Source organism: Boleophthalmus pectinirostris, unplaced genomic scaffold (genome assembly GCF_026225935.1).
Source record: "Boleophthalmus pectinirostris isolate CB_2022bp ecotype Guang Dong unplaced genomic scaffold, ASM2622593v1 HiC_scaffold_21, whole genome shotgun sequence".
Classification (NCBI taxonomy): domain Eukaryota; kingdom Metazoa; phylum Chordata; class Actinopteri; order Gobiiformes; family Gobiidae; genus Boleophthalmus; species Boleophthalmus pectinirostris.
The window spans coordinates 5284974-5307981 of record NW_026571175.1 but is presented as its reverse complement, the minus strand read 5'-3'; the positions used below and the strand labels follow the sequence as shown (position 1 = coordinate 5307981).

The window sequence follows — 23008 nt, the reverse complement described above, 5'->3', positions numbered from 1 at the left end:
AAGACTCTGCAGTGGTTGGGTGTATCAGAGATGGACAGGAGCTGGACTACAGGACACTGACTGTAAACTTTGTGGAGTGGTCCCAGGCAAATCATCTGCTCCTGAACGCTGACAAGACCAAGGAACTGGTGATTGACTTCAGGAGGAAGAGGACACCAGTGGAGCTCGTCACCATCCAGAACCATGACGTGGAAATAGTCGACTGCTACAAGTAACTTAGAGTCCATGTGAACAACAGACTGGACTGGAGGGACAACTGTAATGCTGTGAACAAGAAGAGTATGAGGAGACTTTACTTCAGACCTGGGTATTGTCCAGCTCCTGGGCCACATACAGCAATTTGTTTGACTCTGACAGGTCCGTTTAACTCATTTGGAATCACAAAATAAACATATTTTATAATTTAACCTCATACATGGACTAAAGCTGCATTGAGATGTTTTTTTATGCCATTTTTTGTACAGCAGCATCACTTTTTCATTGCTTAGTCATAACATAAACTCTTACCAGTCTGACCAACTCGACAAAACAATGATATTTACTGCTTTTTATAAAGAAATACAATTCATATTATGCAGAACTGAGTTAAGCATTTTGGTCTGACCCTCCACAATATTTTCTGTTTCTCATATGACCCCAAGGAAAAAAATAAATAAATTAAAAAATGTTCACCCCTGCTCTACTTCCTGCAAGAGCTCAGGTCTTTCACTGTGTGCAGCAAGTTCCTGTAGATCTTCTCCCAGTCTGTGGAGCCAGTGCCCTGGACTTGGCTGTGGTCTGCAGGGGGAGCAGCTCCAGGAAAAGGGACATTGGACGGATCCAAAAACTGATCCTTAAAACTGCTCACGTGATCCACTGTGAACTGGAGACATTTGTCCCAGTGATGGACACGAGGACACTGGACAAACTGCTCTCCATCATGGACACTCCTGCTCCCCCACTGCACCAGACTATAGAGGGACAGATAATACTCCCTACAACTGTACAACAACTCACCCACTGCACCAGACTATAGAGATACAGATAATACTCCCTACAACTGTACAACAACTCACTCTTATGTAACAGATAAGCCTATGTCCTGTCAATCATCATATTATTTTTTACACTGTCTTCCTTATGACTTCTTGAGATATATTTATTGTTTTTTTTTCTATTTTATTTTGACCTTTACATTCACATTTATATAATTCTGACTCATTGACACGTGTCTCTTGCTCTTTTGTGCTACTTATTTAGAATTTATTATTACCATGTATATTTTTTACTCTTTGTTATTATATTATATTGTGATGTTTGAGCTGCTGTGTCCAAATCATTTCCCTTGTGGATCAATAAAGTTTGTCTAAGTCTAAATCTAAGTGTAATCACAAGTACACTTTAAGTCTGATGAATTACAAATATGTGTCAGTTGTTCAATTAAATAACAATCGGGAAATATTGCAGTCGCCTCTGCTGTGTCAGGTGTAACAGACAGGTGAGGTCAAAGTTTTCATTCATTCCAGTTTAATGAGAAACAGAACAGATTTTAGTTTTACAAAATCACTTCATTAAGGTACAACAAAAAGTGACATACATTTATGTTACATGAGGAATAACATTTGAAATGAAAGAAAGTTCAAATTAAGTTAAATTAAAACAGTGACTGGTGTAAAACAATGAATGAATGTTGTTTTCCAGTAATAGTAGGAACAGTTAGCAGGAAAAATTTTTTTTAACATGTCCAAAATTGTTGGAAATGTTATTTTCCCCCTGTTTTTCTCTTTTTCAGTATTGATTCTTGCTCATATGAGTCTAGTGTTGAGACGAGTTTTATGAAGACACTTTTCTTTAATTAGTTACAAATAAAAGTCACAAACTTGATCACAAACTGTGGAGAACAAAGCTGCTAGTTAAGTTTAAGAAAATCTACAGTTTCTCCAGGATTCCAACTGCCAAACCAGACCCCAGCGTAGAGACTCTGAGTGAAGCTGGTCTGGACTCTGTGGAGGAGGCTCATGGTATTTTCAGAGATGTTGTAAAATGCTAAAACCCCTGCACTGTGGTCCAGGTAAACCCCGATTCTGGACCGAACTGGACCTGAGACCTGGGACTGGACTTTGTTAAACCAAAAGACATAACTTTTTTTGTTACACTCTAAGGCCCAGGATTTATCATTGTATCCAAATACACATTCATCATAGTCTTTCCTCTGAATGTCTCTGTATGAAACTGCTATATGAACCTGTCCCCCGCTCCACTCCACCTCCCAGTAACAGCGGCCCTTCAGACTCTCTCTGCTCAAGACTTGACTCCTGTAACTGAATCTGTCTGGATGATCTGGATAATTCTTAGATTCTCTCAGAACTGTTGCTCTTCTGTTTCCATCAGACAGAGACAGCCATGTGTTAACTGTGTTTGGGTCCAGAGTGATTTCTGTAGAATATTGTAAGAAGTCGTCTCTGGACCTGGGTTCAGCTGGTGGCAGTAAAACCTGGACTGGACTCAGAGTGAGCTGGAGTGTGTCTCTGAGCTTGGACACAGCTCTGGTCACTTCTTCAAAGTAGCTCTGGTCCCCTGTGTGAATGGTGTGTGTCTCTGTGCTCTGTGTGTGTGGGGACAGTGACGTGTAGACCTGTATAAACTGGTTATGATCCTGGGTGAGGGCCAGTGTGTCCAGTTCAGAGATGCTCCTCTTCAGTTCACTCACGTCCTGCTGCAGTTGGTCCTGGAGCTCTTGGACTCGGCTCAGTTGGGTCTTCTCCTGGGAGCGGATCTGCTGCTCCACTTCAGAGCGTCTTTTCTCCAGGAGAAGGACCATCTGTGTGAAGCTGTCCCCGCTGTGCTGCACTGCTGTCTGGGCAGAGCGTCTGATGTCCTGGGCCTCCTGTTGGAGCCTCTTCAGGTCTGTCTCTTTGTGCTGGAGGCTCTGGAGCAGCAGGTTCCTCCTGGCCGGCAGCTCTGCCTGCCTCTGAGCCCTCTCTGAGGCAGAGGACACTATGTCATGACCCTTATGTTGGTCCACACACAGGGAGCAGAGCAGCTGCTGGTCACTGCGGCAGAATAGATCCATCACTTTGTCATGTTCAGAGCAGATGTTTCCTGGAGTCTGTGAGACGGTTCCACCAGTTGATGTTTCTTAAATGCTGCAGCTTCATAATGAGGCTGTAGGTGGCGCTCACAGTAAGAGGCCACACACTGCAGACAGGACTGGACAGCTCTCAGCTTCCTCCCAGTGCACACATCACAGGACACATCCTGAGGCTCAGCATAGCAGCAGGCAGCAGGGGGCGCTGTCATCTTCATCTGCTCTACTAAACTTGCTAACATGATGTTTTTACCCAGGACAGGTCTGGGGCTGAAGCTCTGGCAACATTCAGGACAGCTGTAGAGCTGCTTGTCGTCCTCTTGGTCCCAGTGCTGTTGGACACAGTTCCTGCAGTAGCTGTGTCCACAGGGAATAGTCACAGGATCCTTCAGTAGATCCAAACACACGGAGCAGGAAAAGGCTTCTTGGTCGAGTGTTTTCTGCGCCATCTCTCCTGGATCACAAACTCTTTCACTTTGACAAAAACAAACTTCAGATTGGAGTGAGAGCTGTGGGAGGAGCCACATACACAGCTCTGTGCAGATCTGGGGAGGAAGTGGCAGCTCTTAAAGGCACACACATGTTTTATTAGAACTTTAAACTTTCAACAAACAACTTCATCAGGACTTTTTCTATAAGGAAATGTGTATTTATTGGTTTAGTTGAGATCATGACAGTCTATCATTTAATTTACAGTTTGAGTTATGTTACATTAATGCTTTAACTTTTCTTTGGCCATGTTAGTATTATTTTTAATGTAATGCCTCCCTCTTGTGGTGATTATTTGCAGCAGATCTTTTATATAAAATAAAGTTTTTAACAGTGTTATTAGTTGTTTCCTTTTCATTTACCCTGTCAAAATTGTATTTGGATTGATTTCTGCATGTTTGAGAAATGCTTATTTTGTTGCTTATTTTGAACACACCATTTTACTGATCAAAACCTGTTTTCACAGCCACCGGTACAACACTTACTGCTCTGTACTTACTTCCTTGTCCAATTTTATTTTGTTAGCCACGACAGAGACAGAAGAGCCTGGAGAATACCAAAAACCAGAAAACTCTAAATTGAAGTTTCAATAAAAATCTAAAACAACTGAAAGGACGTATTTAAATCTAGCAAACGATATCTTAAAGGTTCCATATTACACAAAATATTTTAAAGACGTTATAATTTTGTGGATCTGGAGATGTATCCTGACACGTACTCTGTTTGTGTCAAAAATAAACATGACTGCTTACACATAAAAATGGAGAGAAAGCACCAAACTATGACTTATTTCAGGAAAAAGAAGTGATATATTTTGTTCTGAATGTTTCTAGAGGAGACGTCTTCTGCATTTGAGAGACACATGATACAAATGAGCAGCTGTGGTTGGATCGTCTCAGATTTGGATGAAGATTTTTCATGCTTTTTGGTCCGATTCTAGACTCTTCTGGATTCAAGGGACTAATGCTCAGGCAAGTGTTTCATTCAAAGATTTTTGAGTAACTCTTTATTATAAGTCTGTCTATATCTCCAAAACTCAAAATGCTGCTTCACCTTGTGATGTCCTCAAGTTGTAGTTTTCAAGTTAAGAGCTCCTTTACCTTTAGTTAAAAAAATTGGTAATTCCAGGTCTGAAACCATCCAAATGATTCTAGTGAAGGTGTATGGAGTTTAAAAACAGAGTGGAATTTGAGGGAATAACATAACGAAACATGTGTATGAAACAAAACACAACTCCAGGTCTGTTTATGATGAGGAAACAACATTATAACATCTGATCATGATTTCGACAGCTTCATTCTGTTTAATCACATGTACTCTGTGTGTCAGGACTTTTGTCAGATCCTTTGGTTCATATAGTAAGGTTGTAGTTCAGTCTCTCAAACGTCAAAGCTCCTGAATATGTCTGAAATGAACACAGTGAAGTGAATAAAAATAGAAGTGCAGATTTAATCCATGTGCAGAAGTTCTCTGAAGACTCTGCAGTGGTTGGGTGTATCAGAGATGGACAGGAGCTGGACTACAGGACACTGACTGTAAACTTTGTGGAGTGGTCCCAGGCAAATCATCTGCTCCTGAACGCTGACAAGACCAAGGAACTGGTGATTGACTTCAGGAGGAAGAGGACACCAGTGGAGCTCTTCACCATCCAGAGCCATGACGTGGAAATAGTCGACTGCTACAAGTAACTTAGAGTCCATGTGAACAACAGACTGGACTGGAGGGACAACAGTAATGCTGTGAACAAGAAGAGCATGAGGAGACTCTACTTCAGACCTGGGTATTGTCCAACTCCTGGGCCACATATAGTCATTTGTTTGACTCTGACAGGTCCATTTAAGCTCATTTGGAATCACAAAATAAACATATTTTATAATTTTACCTCATGCATGGACTAAAGCTGCATTGAGATGTTTTTTTATGCCATTTTTTGTACAGCAGCATCACTTTTTCATTGCTTAGTCATAACATAAACTCTTATCAGTCTGACCAGCTCATCAAAAAACAATGATATTTACTGCTTTTTATAAAGAAATACAATTAATTTTATGCAGAACTGAGTGAAGCATTTTGGTCTGACCCTCCACAATATTTTCTGTTTCTCATGTGGCCCCAAGGAAAAAAAATAATAATAAAAATAAAAATCCACCCCTGCTCTACTTCCTGCAAAAGCTCAGGTCTTTGAATGTATGCAGCAAGTTCCTGTAGATCTTCTCCCAGTCTGTGGAGCCAGTGCCCTGGACTTGGCTGTGGTCTGCAGGGGGAGCAGATCCAGGAAAAGGGACATTGGACGGATCCAAAAACTGATCCTTAAAACTGCTCACGTGATCGACTGTGAACTGGAGACATTTGTCCCAGTGATGGACACGAGGACACTGGACAAACTGCTCTCCAACATGGACACTCCTGCTCCCCCACTGCACCAGACTATAGAGATACAGATAATACTCCCTACAACTGTACAACAACTCCCCCACTGCACCAGACTATAGAGATACAGATAATACTCCCTACAACTGTACAACAACTCACCCACTGCACCAGACTATAGAGACACAGATAATACTCCCTACAACTCTACAACAACTTACTCTCATGTAACAGATAATACTCCCTACAACTGTACAATTCACCTACAGCACCAGACTATAGAGACACAGATAATACTCCCTACAACTGTACAACAACTCACCTTTATGTAACAGATAACACGATGTCCTGTCAATCATTATATCATTTCGCACTGTCTTCCTTATGACCTCTTGAGATATATTTATAGCTTTTTATTCTATTTTATTTTGATTTGTACATTTACATTGATATAATTCTGACTCATTGACACGTGTCTCTTGCTCTTTTGTGCTACTTATTTAGAATTTATTATTACCATTTATATGTTTTACTCTTTGTTATTATATTATATTGTGATGTTTGAGCTGCTGTGTCCAAATCATTTTCCTTGTGGATCAATAAAGTTTGTCTAAGTCTAAATCTAAGTGTAATCACAAGTACACTTTAAGTCTGATGAATTCAAAATATGTCTCAGGTCTTCAAATAAATAACAATCAGAAAATATTGCAGTAGCCTCTGCTGTGTCAGGTGTAACAGACAGGTGACGTCAAAGTTTTCATTCATTCCAATTTAATGAGAAACTGACAGACCAGAAAAAACACAATCTGGAAATCCACAGAGAAAAACATACAACAGATTTTAGTTTTACAAAATCACTTCATTAAGGTACAACAAAAAGTGACATACTTTTATTTTACATGAGGAATAACATTTGAACTGAAAGAAAGTTCAGATTAAGTTAAATTAAACAGTGACTGGTGTAAAACAATGAATGAATGTTGTTTTCCAGAAATAGTAGGAACAGTAAATATATTTTTGTTTTGTTTTGTTTTTGAATAGAACATAATTTTCATCACAAAATTATACAACAGTTGATTCTTTAATATTAAGGTCTACACCAACACTATTATACACCAATACAATTTTTAACATGTCCACAATTGTTGGAAATGTGACTTTTTTCCCCACGTTTTCTCTTTTTCAGTATAGATTCTTTTTCATATGAGTCTAGTTTTGAGACTAGTTTTAAAATCATTTAGTATCTTTTTTCTGCCCTGATGAAGAAACTTTTATCTGATTAGTTACAAATAAAAGTCACAATTTTGATCATGAACTGTGGAGAACAAAACTGCTATTTGAGTTTAGGGAAATGTGCAGTGTCTCCATAATAACCGCTAAACCTGACCCCAGCGTGGAGAGACTGAGTGAACCTGGTCTGGACTCTGTGGAGGAGGCTCATGGTATTTTCAGAGATGTTGTAAAATGCTAAAACCCCTGCACTGTGGTCCAGGTAAACCCCGATTCTGGACCTGACTGAACCTGAGACCTGGGACTGGACTTTGTTAAACCAAAAGGAATAACTGTTTTTGTTACACTCTAAGGCCCAGGATTTATCATTGTATCCAAATCCACATTCATCATAGCCTTTCCTCTGAATGTCTCTGTATGAAACTGCTATATGAACACACACCCCGCTCCACTCCACCTCCCAGTAACAGCGACCCTTCAGACTCTCTCTGCTCAGAACCTGAAACCTGTTACTGAATCTGTCTGGATGATCTGGATAATTCTTGGATTCTCTGAAAAGTGTTGCTCTTCTGTTTCCATCAGACAGAGACAGCCATGTCTGGACTGTGTTTGGGTCCAGAGTGATTTCTGTAGAATATTGTAAGAAGTCGTCTCTGGAGCTGGGAGCAGCTGGTGGCAGTGAAACCTGGACTGGACTCAGAGTGAGCTGGAGTGTGTCTCTGAGCTTGGACACAGCTCTGGTCACTTCCTCAAAGTAGCTCTGGTCCCCTGTGTGAATGGTGTGTGTCTCTGTGCTGTGTGTGTGTGGGGACAGTGAAGTGTAGACCTGTATAAACTGGTTATGATCCTGGGTGAGGGCCAGTGTGTCCAGTTCAGAGATGCTCCTCTTCAGTTCACTCACGTCCTGCTGCAGTTGGTCCTGGAGCTCTTGGACTCGGCTCAGTTGGGTCTTCTCCTGGGAGCGGATCTGCTGCTCCACTTCAGAGCGTCTTTTCTCCAGGAGAAGGACCATCTGTGTGAAGCTGTCCCCGCTGTGCTGCACTGCTGTCTGGGCAGAGCGTCTGATGTCCTGGGCCTCCTGTTGGAGCCTCTTCAGGTCTGTCTCTTTGTGCTGGAGGCTCTGGAGCAGCAGGGTCCTCCTGGCCGGCAGCTCTGCCTGCCTCTGAGCCCTCTCTGAGGCAGAGGACACTATGTCATGACCCTTATGTTGGTCCACACACAGGGAGCAGAGCAGCTGCTGGTCACTGCGGCAGAATAGATCCATCACTTTGTCGTGTTGAGAGCAGATGTTTTCCTGGAGTCTGTGAGACGGTTCCACCAGTTGATGTTTCTTCAAAGTTGCAGCTTCATAATGAGGCTGTAGGTGGCGCTCACAGTAAGAGGTCACACACTGCAGACAGGACTGGACAGCTCTCAGCTTCCTCCCAGTGCACACATCACAGGACACATCCTGAGGCTCAGCATAGCAGCAGGCAGCAGGGGGCGCTGTCATCTTCATCTGCTCTACTAAACTTGCTAACAGGAGGTGTTTGATCAGGGCAGGTCTGGGGCTGAAGCTCTGGCGACATTCAGGACAGCTGTAGAGCTGCTTGTCGTCCTCTTGGTCCCAGTGCTGTTGGACACAGTTCCTGCAGTAGCTGTGTCCACAGGGAATAGTCACAGGATCCTTCAGTAGATCCAAACACACGGAGCAGGAAAAGGCTTCTTGGTCGAGTATTTTTTGTGCCATATCTCCTGGATCACAAACTCTTTCACTTTGACACAAACGAAACTTCAGAGTGGAGTGAGAACTGTGGGAGGAGCCACACACACAGCTCTGTGGAAATGTGAGGAGGAAGAGGCAGCTCTTAAAGGCACACACATGTTTTATTAGAACTTTAAACTTTCAACAAACAACTTCATCAGGACTTTTTCTAGAAGGAAATGTGTCTTCATTGGTTTAGTTTAGATCATGACAGTCTATCATTTAATTTACAGTTTGGGTTAAGATACAATAATGCTTTACTTTTTCTTTGGCCATGTTCGTATTATTTTTAATGTAATGCTTCCCTCTTGTGGTGAGTTAGTTCTTTTGCAGCAGATCTATTGTACAAAATTGACTTCTCAGAGTTTTAGTTTTATACAGAGTTTTATAGTTGTTTCCTTCTCATTTACCCCGTCAGAGTTGTATTTGGAGTGATTTGTGCAGTGTTAAATTGCTTAATTTGAAGACGCCATTTTACTGATCAAACCCTGTTTTCAGGGCCACCGGTACAACACCTACTGCTCTGTACTTACTTCCTTGTCCAATTTTATTTTCTTAACAAGGACAGACACAGGAGAGACTGAAGAATACCAAAAATCAGAAAACTCTAAATTGAAGTTTAAAAAAAAAAAAAACTTTGTGGAGTGGTCCCAGGCAAATCATCTGCTCCTGAACGCTGACAAGACCAAGGAACTGGTGATTGACTTCAGGAGGAAGAGGACACCAGTGGAGCTCTTCACCATCCAGAACCATGACGTGGAAATAGTCGACTGCTACAAGTAACTTAGAGTCCATGTGAACAACAGACTGGACTGGAGGGACAACTGTAATGCTGTGAACAAGAAGAGCACGAGGAGACTCAACTTCAGATCTGAGCATTGTCCAACTCCTGGGCCACATACAGCCAGTTTGTTTGACTCTGACCAATTCGTTTAAACTCATTTCGAATTCCAAAATAAACATATTTTATAATTTTACCTCATGCATGGACTCAAGCTGCATTGAGATGTTTTTTTAGTGCCATTTTTTGGAAGGCAGCCTCACTTTTTCATTGCTTAGTCATCACATAAACTCTCACCAGTCTAAATAATGATATTTACTGTGTTTTATAAAGAAATGCAATTCATATTATGCAGAAGTGAGTTAAGCATTTTGGTCTGACCCTCCACAATATTTTCTGTTTCTCATGTGACCCTATGGAAAAAAAAAAAAAAAAAGCTCAGGTCTTTGAATGTGTGCAGCAAGTTCCTGTAGATCTTCTCCCAGTCTGTGGAGCCAGTGCCCTGGACTTGGCTGTGGTCTGAGGGGGAGCAGCTCCAGGAAAAGGGACATTGGACGGATCCAAAAACTGATCCTTAAAACTGCTCACGTGATCGACTGTGAACTGGAGACATTTGTCCCAGTGATGGACACGAGGACACTGGACAAACTGCTCTCCATCATGGACACTCCTGCTCCCCCACTGCACCAGACTATAGAGATACAGATAATACTCCCTACAACTGTACAACAACTCACCCACTGCACCAGACTATAGAGACACAGATAATACTCCCTACAACTCTACAACAACTTACTCTCATGTAACAGATAATACTCCCTACAACTGTACAATTCACCTACAGCACCAGACTATAGAGAGACAGATAATACTCCCTACAACTGTACAACAACTCACCTTTATGTAACAGATAACACGATGTCCTGTCAATCATTATATCATTTCGCACTGTCTTCCTTATGACCTCTTGAGATATATTTATAGCTTTTTATTCTATTTTATTTTGATTTGTACATTTACATTGATATAATTCTGACTCATTGACACGTGTCTCTTGCTCTTTTTTGCTACTTATTTAGAATTTATTATTACCATTTATATCTTTTACTCTTTGTTATTATATTATATTGTGATGTTTGAGCTGCTGTGTCCAAATCATTTTCCTTGTGGATCAATAAAGTTTGTCTAAGTCTAAATCTAAGTGTAATCACAAGTACACTTTAAGTCTGATGAATTACAAGTATGTCTCAGGTCTTCAAATAAATAACAATCAGGAAATATTGCAGTAGCCTCTGCTGTGTCAGGTGTAACAGACAGGTGACGGTCAAAGTTTTCATTCATTCCAGTTTAATGAGAAACTGACAGACCAGAAAAAACACAATCTGGAAATCCACAGAGAAAAACATACAATAGATTTTAGTTTTACAAAATCACTTCATTGAGGTACAACAAAAAATAACATACATTTATTTAATAACATTTGAACTGGAAGAAAGTTCAGATTAAGTTAAATTAAAACAGTGACTGGTGTAAAACAATGAATGAATGTTGTTTTCCAGAAATAGTAGGAACAGTAAATATAATTTTGTTTTGTTTTTGAATAGAACATTATTTTCAACACAAAATTAAATAACAGTTGATTCTTTAATATTAAGTGTCCTTTTTTCTGCCCTTTTGAAGAGACTTTTATCTGATTAGTTACAAATAAAAGTCACACATTTGATCACAAACTGTGGAGAACAAAACTGCTATTTAAGTTTAGGGAAATATATAGTGGCTCCAGGATTCCAACCGCTAAACCAGAGCCCAGCGTAGAGAGACTGAGTGAAGCTGGTCTGGACTCTGTGGAGGAGGCTCATGGTATTTTCAGAGATGTTGTAAAATGCCAAAACCCCTGCACTGTGGTCCAGGTAAACCCCGATTCTGAACCCGACTGGACCTGAGACCTGGGACTGGACTTTGTTAAACCAAAAGGAATAACTGGTTTTGTTACACTCTAAGGCCCAGGATTTATCATTGTATCCAAATACACATTCATCTTTTCCTTTCCTCTGAATGTCTCTGTATGAAACTGCTATATGAACACACACCCCGCTCCACTCCACCTCCCAGTAACAGCGACCCTTCAGACTCTCTCTGCTCAGGACCTGACACCTTTTAGTGAATCTGTCTGGATGACCTGGATAACTCTTGGGTTCACTCAAAACTGTTGCTCTTCTGTTTCCATCAGACAGAGACAGCCATGTCTGGACTGTGTTTGGGTCCAGAGTGATTTCTGTAGAATATTGTAAGAAGTCGTCTCTGGACCTGGGTTCAGCTGGTGGCAGTAAAACCTGGACTGGACTCAGAGTGAGCTGGAGTGTGTCTCTGAGCTTGGACACAGCTCTGGTCACTTCTTCAAAGTAGCTCTGGTCCCCTGTGTGAATGGTGTGTGTCTCTGTGCTCTGTGTGTCTGTGGACAGTGAAGTGTAGACCTGTATAAACTGGTTATGATCCTGGGTGAGGGCCAGTGTGTCCAGTTCAGAGATGCTCCTCTTCAGTTCACTCACGTCCTGCTGCAGTTGGTCCTGGAGCTCTTGGACTCGGCTCAGTTGGGTCTTCTCCTGGGAGCGGATCTGCTGCTTCACTTCAGAGCGTCTTTTCTCCAGGAGAAGGACCATCTGTGTGAATCTGTCCCCGCTGTGCTGCACTGCTGTCTGGGCAGAGCGTCTGATGTCCTGGGCCTCCTGTTGGAGCCTCTTCAGGTCTGTCTCTTTGTGCTGGAGGCTCTGGAGCAGCAGGTTCCTCCTGGCCGGCAGCTCTGCCTGCCTCTGAGCCCTCTCTGAGGCAGAGGACACTATGTCATGACCCTTATGTTGGTCCACACACAGGGAGCAGAGCAGCTGCTGGTCACTGCGGCAGAATAGATCCATCACTTTGTCATGTTGAGAGCAGATGTTTTCCTGGAGTCTGTGAGACGGTTCCACCAGTTGATGCTTCTTCAAAGTTGCAGCATCATAATGAGGCTGTAGGTGGCGCTCACAGTAAGAGGTCACACACTGCAGACAGGACTGGACAGCTCTCAGCTTCCTCCCAGTGCACACATCACAGGACACATCCTGAGGCTCAGCATAGCAGCAGGCAGCAGGGGGCGCTGTCATCTTCATCTGCTCTACTAAACCTGCTAACATGATGTTTTTAACCAGGACAGGCCTGGGGCTGAAGCTCTGGCGACATTCAGGACAGCTGTAGAGCTGCTTGTGGTCCTCTTGGTCCCAGTGCTGTTGGACACAGTTCCTGCAGTAGCTGTGTCCACAGGGAATAGTCACAGGATCCTTCAGTAGATCCAAACACACGGAGCAGGAAAAGGCTTCTTGGTCGAGTGTTTTCTGCGCCATCTCTCCTGGATCACAAACTCTTTCACTTTGACAAAAACAAAACTTGAGAGTGGAGTGAGAGCTGTGAGAGGAGCCACACACACAGCTCTGTGGAAATCTGAGGAGGAAGAGGCAGCTCTTAAAGGCACACACATGTTTTATTAGAACTTTAAACTTTCAACAAACAACTTCATCAGGACTTTTTCTATAAGGAAATGTGACTTCATTGGTTTAGTTGAGATCATGACAGTCTATCATTTAATTTACAGTTTGGGTCAAGATACAATAATGCCTTACCTTTTCTGTGGACATGTTAGTATTATTTTTAACTGAATTCTTCCCTCTTGTGGTGATTTTGAGTTAGTTCTTTTGTAGCAGACCTATTCTACAAAATTTTTTTTTTTTTTTTTTTTTTTTTTTTACTTTTTTTAACTAATATGGTTTAATGTTAGAGTTGTTTCCTTTTCCTGTCAGTCTTGTATTTGGAGTGATTTGTGCATGTTTGAACAATGTTTAATTGCTTATTTCGAAAACGTCATTTTGTCGATCAAACCCTGTTTTCAAGGTCATTGGGACACACCTACTGCTCTGTACTCACTTCCTTGTCCATTATTATTTTCTTAATTCGTGATAAACAGAAGTGTCATGTGGTCATGTTAATACAAATTTAAAAAAAATCTGCTACTCACTCGTGTGATGTGCAGCTGTCCACAGAGGACACTTGTGGACAGCTGTTGTGTGGTGATGTTTTCAGTGACGTCAGCTCCCACTGGGAGCTGCAGTTTTTTACATGGAAGTCAGCAGACTTGTTTCTTTTGAGTTTTGTTTTAGATCATTATTGTGATTTAGAATGTTCAAATTATAACATAATGATGTCTAAGTATAGACACAAGCACAATAACTCTGCTTAAAGAGGTATTACTAAATTATTTTTCTATTGTATTTATTTATTAGGCCCGAGCACCAGAGGCCGGCGAAGGGCCTATTAGTATCACAAAGTGATTTGAGAAATAACTGCACTTAGAGCGGCTTTTTCAATTGTTATGAACCCAGACGCTCAGAGCATCAACCACTTTGATTCACTACACTCTTTGACAAAGTTTAACCCTGTCAAAATGAACGGAGCGCATGAGTTTGGCGGAAAACAAAGTTCCTATTGGACACTTGTTTTCCCTGCGTCATCACGCAGTGTGTGACTTAGGATGATGCCGGAAATATCCTTGGAAAGCCGCAACGCTCAGCTTTTCTAAACTAAGTTTCTATCTTTGATGGTTGGAAAGTTTTGTGTGGTTATGTAAAACATGTTCTCTGGTATCATATATGATACCGCATCGCGCTGGAAGGGTTAAAGATTTTGTGTGATACTTACTATTTATTTATTTATTTTTAATATTTAATATTTTTAATAATTAAAAACAATAAGACTATAAACGTAAAACAAGTTAAGCAACCATTTACCTCAAAATTTTAATTACTGCTTAATTGTTCAGGTTTAAAGTGCACCTCTTTCTGCTCACCTCCTCTCTTACTCTACACCCCCGCCCTCTCTCTCTCCCTTTCTGCCTCTCCTCTCTCCCTCCCTCTCTCTCTCCTCCCTTATTTCTTTGTTCTTACTGTCTTCCTCTTTACCCGCCCATTGCCACTCTCCCTCCCTCTCTCTTTCCTTCTTACTCTTTCTCTTCATACCTGTCTCTGCCCTCTCTTTCCCCTCTCTCCCCATCCCCCTCTCTCTTCTGTCCCTGTCTCCTTCCCACCCTCCCTCTCTCTCTCTCTCTCTCTCCCTTTCCGCCTCTCCTCTCTCCCTCTTTATTTCTTTGTTCTTACTATCTCTCTTTTTAACCTCTTCCCTCTCTCTCCTCCCTCATTACCTCTCTACCTCTCTTCCTCCCTCTCTCTATCCTTCTTACTCTTTCTCTTCCCTCTCTTTCCTCTCTCTCCTTCCCTGTCTCCCTCCCTTTCTGCATCTCCTCCCTCCCTCCATCCCTCCCTCCCTCTCCTTATTCTTCTATTCTCTCCCCCCTTCTTCCCACCCTCTCTCTCTGCCTTTCTGCATCTCCTCTTTCCCCGTTCCTCTCTATCAATCCTTCTTTCTCTCTCTCCCTCTAGCTACCCTGCTTCTCTCTCTCTCCCTTTCTACCTCTCCTTTCTCTTTTCTCTCTCCCCTGTTTTTGCTTATTTCGCCTTCTTCTCTTCTCTTCTCTTCTCTCCCTTTTTAACCCCTCTCGGTTTCTCTCTTTTCTCTCCCTTCCTCCTCTTTGTTTCTTTTACCTTCCCTCTTTCCTCTCCCTCCGTCAGTCTGTAGGGGGCGAGCTGGAGGACACCTGGGGCCCTCCGTAAAAACAGGAGAAGAAAGGATGTAAACAGAATGACAAACAACGTGAGCAGACGCCGGCGACAGGGACAAAAGAGTGCCCCCTGCTGCTGCCTCCAGGTCACCGCACGCAATCAATCACCGCAGAGCCATCAATCAAACACTCCCATCCACTCGCATCAGTCTGAACGAAACACCGAGAGAGAGAGAAGAGAAGAGGAGAGAAGAAGAGAGATCTGATCTACTCGCATCAATCTGAACGAAACACAGAGGGAAAGAGAAGAGAGAAAGAGAGGGGAAGAGAGATCTGATCCACTTACATCAATCTGACTGACAGAGAGACAGACGACAGGAGGAGAGAAGAAGAGAGAAACAGAGGAGAGAGAGAGGAGAGATCTGGTCCACTCACATCAATCTGAACACCACACCGAGAGAGAGAAAAGAGGAGGAGGAGAGAAGGAGAGAGAGAAGAGGAGGGAGGAGAGATCTGATCCACTCAAATCAATCTGAACAACACTGAGAGACAGAGGAGAGGAGGCAAGGGAGAGAGAGAGAGAGAGAGAGACAGAGAAGAGGAGAGATCTGATCCACTCGCATCAATCTGAAAACCACACCAAGAGAGAGAAGAGAAGAGAGGAGGAGGAGAGAAAAGAAGAGAGATCTGATCCACTCGCATCAATCTGAACATAACACAGAAAGACAGAGGAGAGAAAGAAGGAGAGGAAGAGAGAATGAGAGAGAAAGAGAGATCTGATCCACTCACATCCATCTGAACAACAACACCGAGAGAAGAGAGAAAAAAAGAGGAGGACAAAGAAGAGGAGAGGAGAGAGAGAACAGATCTGATCGACTTGCATCAAACTGACTGACACAGAGAGAGAGAAAAGAGAGAGGAGAGAGAGAGAGAGAAGAGGAGGAGAGATCTGATCCACTCACATCAATCTGAACACCACACTGAGGGAGAGAAGAGAAGAGGAGGAAAGAGGAGAGATCTGAGAGATCTGATCCATCCATCCATCCATTTTCTTCTGCTTATCTGGGGCCAGGTCGCGGGGGCAGCAGTCTAAGTAGGGACTCCCAGACTTCCTTCACCCCAGACATGTCCTCCAGCTCCTCCGGGGGGACACTAGGCACTCCCAGGCCAGCCCAGAGACATAGTCCCTCCAGCATGTCCTGGGTCTTCCCCAGGTCCTCTTCCCAGTGGGACATGCCTGGAACACCTCCCAGGGGAGGCGCCCAGCAGGCATCCGGAACAGATGCTTGAGCCAACTCAACTGCTCCTCTCGACGTGGAGGAGCAGTGGCTCTACTCTGAGCTCCTCCTGTGTGACTGAGCTCCTCTCTCTATCTCTAAGGGAGCACCCAGCCAAACTCATTTCAACCGCTTGTATCCGCGATCTGAGAACTGATCCACTCACATCAATCTGAACACCACACCGAGAGACAGAGGAGAGGAGAAGGAGAGAGAGAGAAGAGGAGAAGTGGGAGAAGAGATCTGATCTATTCACATCAATTTGAACATAACACAGAGAGACGGAGGAGAGGAGGAGGAGAGAGGAGGAAGAGAAGACAGGAGGAGAGAGGAGAGATCTGATCCACTCACATCAATCGGACTGTGACACAGAGAGACAGAAGAGAGGAGGAGGAGAGAGAGAAGAGGAGAGAAGAAGAGAGAGGAGGAGAGAGAGAAGAGGAGAGAAGAAGAGAGGAGGAGGAGAGAGAGAAGAGGAGAGAAGAAGAGAGGAGGAGGAGAGAGAGAAGGAGGAGGAGAGTTTAAATGACATTACAATATTTTAGAATTTGTCAGAGAAGCTGCCCTGGGACAGACTGAAGAAAAACTGACCACCACCAACACTCACACACACCATAGCCATACGAGGCGATGCTGGTGAAGTGTCTTGCCTAAGGACACAACAACAGCTGTTCTGTTCTGTTCTTTCATCTGATCTGAAGAATTCGAGCTTTGACATTTAGGTTTGGACACAGAAACTGGCACAAAGTTCAGCGTTTTCTCTGTCAGTGTGAATAAACAAAAGGGAAATTCTTTTTTGCAATAACTTCAGAAAGTGGTGCCATTATTCAGTTGAAGATTTTCTGTCCTGAGATCAATATCACAGTTTGTGGAGCCAATCTCAAACAAATAATGATAGATTTAACACAATGAGCACTTCAAAATGATCTATAATAGGCCTTATGTTTGTTACTAATTGCCAGCAGAAGGCGCAGGGACTTCAAAAACACAGAGGAGCACTTTCAAATAACACCAGGAGAGAACATCACGAGCATTGAGCCAGACACTCTTTTATATTCACTCATGTTTGTACAGAGGGAGGACGAAGACAGACTCAGTAATTCATTTAAAACTTTGACAATTTTTTGTGTTTAAAAATGATTTTTCCTCCGTGATTCTGTTATTTCCAAAGTGTGGAGTTGGTTCACACTCGGAGATAGTTTGAAGCTGCTGACTGGGTTATTATTCGATTATAGTGAAATAATAATCACGAGTTATTCTTGGAATCAGCTGTATCCATCCATCAGCACAGATTTCATAACATTTCAAAGACGTTACAAACTTTAAACAAGCTCACACACTCATCATCACATCAACACACACACGCACACACACACACACACGCACACACACACACGCACGCACGCACGCACGCACGCACACACACACACACACACACACACACACACACACACACACACACACACACACTTCTCTAACACTTTATGAACGTGGGAGCCTGGACACTCGTGAATCTCCAGTGAGTTCAGATGAGTGTGACTGACAGGTGGATTAGCCAATCAGAGACATGCATGGTCCATTCACATCTAATCAAATACAGACACTTATGAGGAAAAAAGAAAGAAAAAACAAAAACAAAAACAAATGATGTGTGACCAATGAGCTCCTTTGCTTCACATCCATCACTGAAATAAACAAATCTGATTGGACAGTTGTGTTTGGTTCTGTCTCGAGTCGTGACAGAGTGGACCAGACTGATCCGTCTGTACAAAAAATACAGAAATATCATTGTAGATTGTAGTCAGTCACATTTGTTTCACTAAGGCTACGTCCACATGACAACGCTCCTGGATTATTATTTTTTTTTGCGGGTTGATAAAAATTCACGTCCACACACAATATGGGATCAATAAATATTCACATCCAAACGACAGCGGAGCACTGAGTGAAAACGATGTAATACACATGCCACACCTGTATGTGGCGCAGTTAACAATGATAATAATATTTAATCATGCAGATCTCTTCACCTTTTTATTTTAATATTGAGGTAATTTAGCCGATTTTAGATGTATCCCAGAAATATAACCATTAGTTTAGTTTTTAGCCAAAAGATTTGATGACCTGTGCATAATCTTTGTTACTGATTCTTGTGTGTAATCTGCGTGTTGTGTGTTGTTAGTATTAGGACTAGCAGCATGTCTTGGTTTCTGGGCGACGGGAGCGGCTCAGTAGGCTACACCTGTCACATTTCTGCAACGGTCTTGTGGCCCACGGAGGCCAGTTCTAGGGCTATGACAGGGTCACGACATCATCGTTTTACAAAAGCTGTGGTTTGCTTGTACACAGGACAACGCAACACTGGCATTCTCAGATTTCTCCACTCTGGATCCCATTCTCAAAAAAAAAGTTTTTGTCCACCCCAAACGCCGGCTCTGTGTGGACAAAAGGTCAAAACGAATAAAAACTTCACAGTTTCTACCAAAAAATGTTATTGTGTGGATAGGCCCTAAGAACAGATTTCTCCACTCAAGCTACAGCTATTGTTTTTAGCCTCATTTGCTGTGCTTCACTTCTCTGTGCACCGAGTCGTCTGCCACATGTGATGTTTAAACATCTTCAAACTCAGTTTTCCATATTATAATAATCAGACTTGTGTTTTGTTTCATTCACACATGTTTAACACACAGATCCTGCAGCTACAGGCAGAAAACAGAAAACACTCTGTTCCACCTTGTGATGTCATGTGGTAATACAGGAAGCTCCACTGTGTTTTTAAACTCCACACTCACTTCACTAGAATCATTTGGATCATTTCTGCCCTGGTATTGTCAATCTCTACTGAACTAAAATTAGCACTTCATGACATCACAAGGTGCATCATGCATGTTGAGCTTTGGAGACAGAGTCATTTTAAAGGTTTACTCAGCATGTGCGCATGAAATGTATGTTACTGCACTGTTTTTGCACTAAATGTGAAGCCCTTGTTTGAGCCCATCTGCTCCTGTCTCTTATAAAACTGTCTTTTTCGAAGTAAAACTGTCTCTTCTTTGTGTTTGGTGAAGTTTGATAAAAGTGTCTCTTCTTTGTGTTTGGTGAAGTTTGTGCTCAGTGAAACTCTGTCAGACAGTTCACACTCTCTCATTCTGCAGCTCACAGCTGGACACAGAGGAACACCACAGGCTCCTAAAGATGGCTCCTCAGGATCCCGCTCCTGCAATCACCCAATATGAGTCATATCCACGCTCATGTACGTCTTCAGTCTCTGCAGTGTCCCAGCCCACTGTCACTGTCTATAACATAGCCCTGTATGTTTAATATCAGACTGCAGTGAGGCAGGGGGAACACGCACACAAGTCAGATACACTCTGTGTTTGATGTGCAAATCCATTAGGGGTGTGACATTGCTTTAAAGGAAGAAACTTTATTCAACTATTGCAACATTTACTTCTAATATAAAGCAACTCAGGCACAAAGTAAATGTCTTGCTCAAAGACACAACAGTATTCATAATTTCCATCCATCCTGGGTCTGGCTGGAGGAAGTGTCTAGGGTGAAGGAAGTCTGGGAGTCCCTGCTCAGACTGCTGCCCAGGCCCGGTATTCAGATTTTTTAAATTATTTAGACATTTTAAAAAATAAAAATATTAATTCATTTTTAAATGTACTAACATATTCAACATATCAAATCAAACTTTATTTATAGAGCACTTTTCTTACAAAAACCCTAAACAACTCACTTATGTGGTTTGGTAACTGAAAGATTTTGTTGTCCCCAAAAGGAAATGTGTCCTCTGCACTTGACCCGTCCTTCAGTGTCTCTGGGTTATGCCTGTCAGGAGCAGTGGGACCATCTCCAGATCTTGAGACAGTCTTTGTCAGGACTATCTTCAAGGGATCAATTCTAGGGATGATCAATTGATCAATTCTAGGGCCTTTGTATGCTCCCTCTGGGCCCCATTCTGAGGAAACATGGCATCTCTGTCCACTATTATGCAGATAACAGTCAAATCTATCCATGTCTATCCATCTATGCCATTAAAGAGACATGATCCGCGGGCTGCCAGACCACTTCTAGACTGCATTAGTGACATAAAATCTTGGATGTCACAACATTTTTTGCACTTAAATCAGGAAAAATCTGAGGTTATAGTTTTTGGCCCTACCCTCCTAAATTCTTCTTTTTCTATGGACCTGGGTTCATTAAATCATTTAGTGAAACCAGTTGTTACAAACTTAGGTGTCAAAATGGACCCAGATTTAAAACTTGATCTGCAAATTAATGCTGTTGTAAAAACTAGTTTTTTCCAACTAACACAACTGGCCAAAATTAAGCCTATTATGTCAGTGCAACATTTTGAAACTGTCATACATGTATTTGTGACAACTCGATTGGATTATTGTAATGCACTTTAAGTTGGTGTCAGCCAAGATGCATTTTCCTGGTTGCAACGAGTCCAAAACTCAGCGGCTCGACTTTTAACTGGAACTCCGGAAACACGAGAGCATCTCACCTATTTTAGCTTCTTTCCATTGGCTCCCAGTGTCTTTTAGAGTTGATTTTAAATACTTTTAAGTGTATACACGACCTAGCGCCCTCCTACCTCACTGACTTGATCCACCCTTACATCGTCTCTCGTACTCTCAGGTCTGCAGACCAACTCCAGCTCGCCGTCCCAAAAACTAAACGTAAACTTCGTGGGGACCGTGCGTTTTCTGTTTCTGCCCCTCGGCTCTGGAACCAGTTGCCATTAGAGATTAGAGGCCGAGTCTGTACCTGTTTTTAAATCAGTCCTAAAAAAGCACCTTTTTTCACTGACTTTTAATAAGTGACATGAATATTTCTTGTTGAGTATTTTACTGTTTTTCTATGTTTTTAGTAGCTGTATAGGTGAGTTTCATTGTTGACAGAAGTGCGCGTTGCATGCTGGGAATGATTTTGGTCGGCGGCAAGAAACACTAATTCAACATGATGGACGGAGCGAGAAAGCACGTAAAGGGTATTCATCCTGGTTATTTATCCACTCTAACAGCAGAGGACCCAAGACCATTTGACCAGAAATTGGTCATAAGCATCGACGGAGCCAAATCACCCTTTTCAACCCCGACAAAGCCTGGACCAAACCAAATTTCTGGTCAGAATCACCAACTACCTGGACAAATATTCACTTGGCCATAATATCCACAATGACTTGGTGGAAACTCCTGGGCCATTCACAGCAGAAAAGATGAAAACCTCCAAGAGTCTCGATGTGTTGTTGAACTTGTTGGAGTCCACGGTTTGTTAGGATCTTCTACGTTTGCTCTGCGAATGTTTGAAAGTCATTTAATTCACCGTTAGTGGTTCTTTGTGGTTCTTTTCACTCGGAATATGAAAAAGACATTTTCCTTCTTCCATGCTTCTATTTGTGCATCCGATAATGCAGCAGGAATTTACCATTATCGGGGATAAATACGTAAGGTTACACACTGTGTTTGACCGCTATCGTGTTTCTTGTGTTACAACCCAGTACTAGGGACAAAGGAAAGTAACACAAACCAGATATGATGTAAAGTAAATGGGTTTTATAAAGTGATGTAGGTAAGTACAATGACAACATAAAACGTTTTACATGTGAAAAATCAGAATTCCCCAAGTTAACTAAACCACTCCTAAACTAAGGTAGCTAACAGCAACAAAAAAAACAACAACTGCCCAAGGGCCGAGCCAAACTGGCAAAACTAAAATTTGTAGTAATATAAACACACTTTACAATATCAAAGAGACACAACTAATTAACGTCTACAGATGTGAGGGGAGAACTGAAACTGCCATCCAGCCGCCAGGAGGGACAGGCGCACAGCACTTTTATTGGTCGAGGTGATTGATGTGGAAGGATGTGGAAGGAAAGGATTGGAGGAACGGGACGTCAATCCTCCAACCACAGAACAAGGGGTGTCAGAGCCAGCCCACAGCATCGGAACCACGGCCACCAGTCAGCTAGCAGGCACCACACAGGACATGCAAATACGGAAGATACACGCGGTAATACAAACGGGGAGCACCAGGCAATGCGGAGCCGGAGACAGGCCGCGAGCCGCAACACTTGCCTCCGACCAAAATATTTCCCAGCATGCAACGCAGGCTTTTAATAACAATGACGCCAGCTGAAACTCGCCTATAGTATGTGTACTATATATTTCTTCTACTGCGATTGTCTGTCTGTCCTGTGTTTGTGTACAGCACTTTGGCGCACTGTAAAGTTTTTAAAGTGCTTTATAAAGTCGGTATGGTATGGTATCTTAGCTGAATTTGACCTGTTTTGCATGTTTTGGGTTGATGGAGGAAACCAGAATGCCCAAAGGAAACCCACCCAGACACAGGGAGAACATACAAACTCCACACAGAAAGACCCACGCGACCCAGGAAT

The 23008-nt window shown here is 42.5% G+C and overlaps 2 protein-coding genes and 1 pseudogene across 2 annotated transcripts; all 3 read right to left on the bottom strand.

The window, feature by feature from the left end:
* Window positions 1-1492: 1492 nt before the first annotated feature.
* LOC129410085 (tripartite motif-containing protein 16-like) lies at window positions 1493-3551 on the bottom strand (annotated as a pseudogene).
* Window positions 3552-6686: 3135 nt separating this feature from the next.
* LOC129410094 (tripartite motif-containing protein 16-like) lies at window positions 6687-8922 on the bottom strand. Its single transcript, XM_055157384.1, has one exon. The coding sequence runs from the start codon at window positions 8883-8885 to the stop codon at window positions 7260-7262; it is 1626 nt and encodes a 541-aa protein (XP_055013359.1). The 5' UTR covers window positions 8886-8922; the 3' UTR covers window positions 6687-7259.
* A 2205-nt stretch (window positions 8923-11127) lies between these two features.
* Window positions 11128-13132, bottom strand: LOC129410093 (tripartite motif-containing protein 16-like). The gene has a single exon (XM_055157379.1). The coding sequence runs from the start codon at window positions 13056-13058 to the stop codon at window positions 11430-11432; it is 1629 nt and encodes a 542-aa protein (XP_055013354.1). The 5' UTR covers window positions 13059-13132; the 3' UTR covers window positions 11128-11429.
* Between the last annotated feature and the right edge of the window lie 9876 nt (window positions 13133-23008).

Bases quoted from the DNA above. Each gene is read 5' to 3' on its own strand.
- LOC129410093 (XM_055157379.1), bottom strand. From the start codon at position 13,058: ATGGCGCAGAAAACACTCGACCAAGAAGCCTTTTCCTGCTCCGTGTGT.
- LOC129410094 (XM_055157384.1), bottom strand. From the start codon at position 8,885: ATGGCACAAAAAATACTCGACCAAGAAGCCTTTTCCTGCTCCGTGTGT.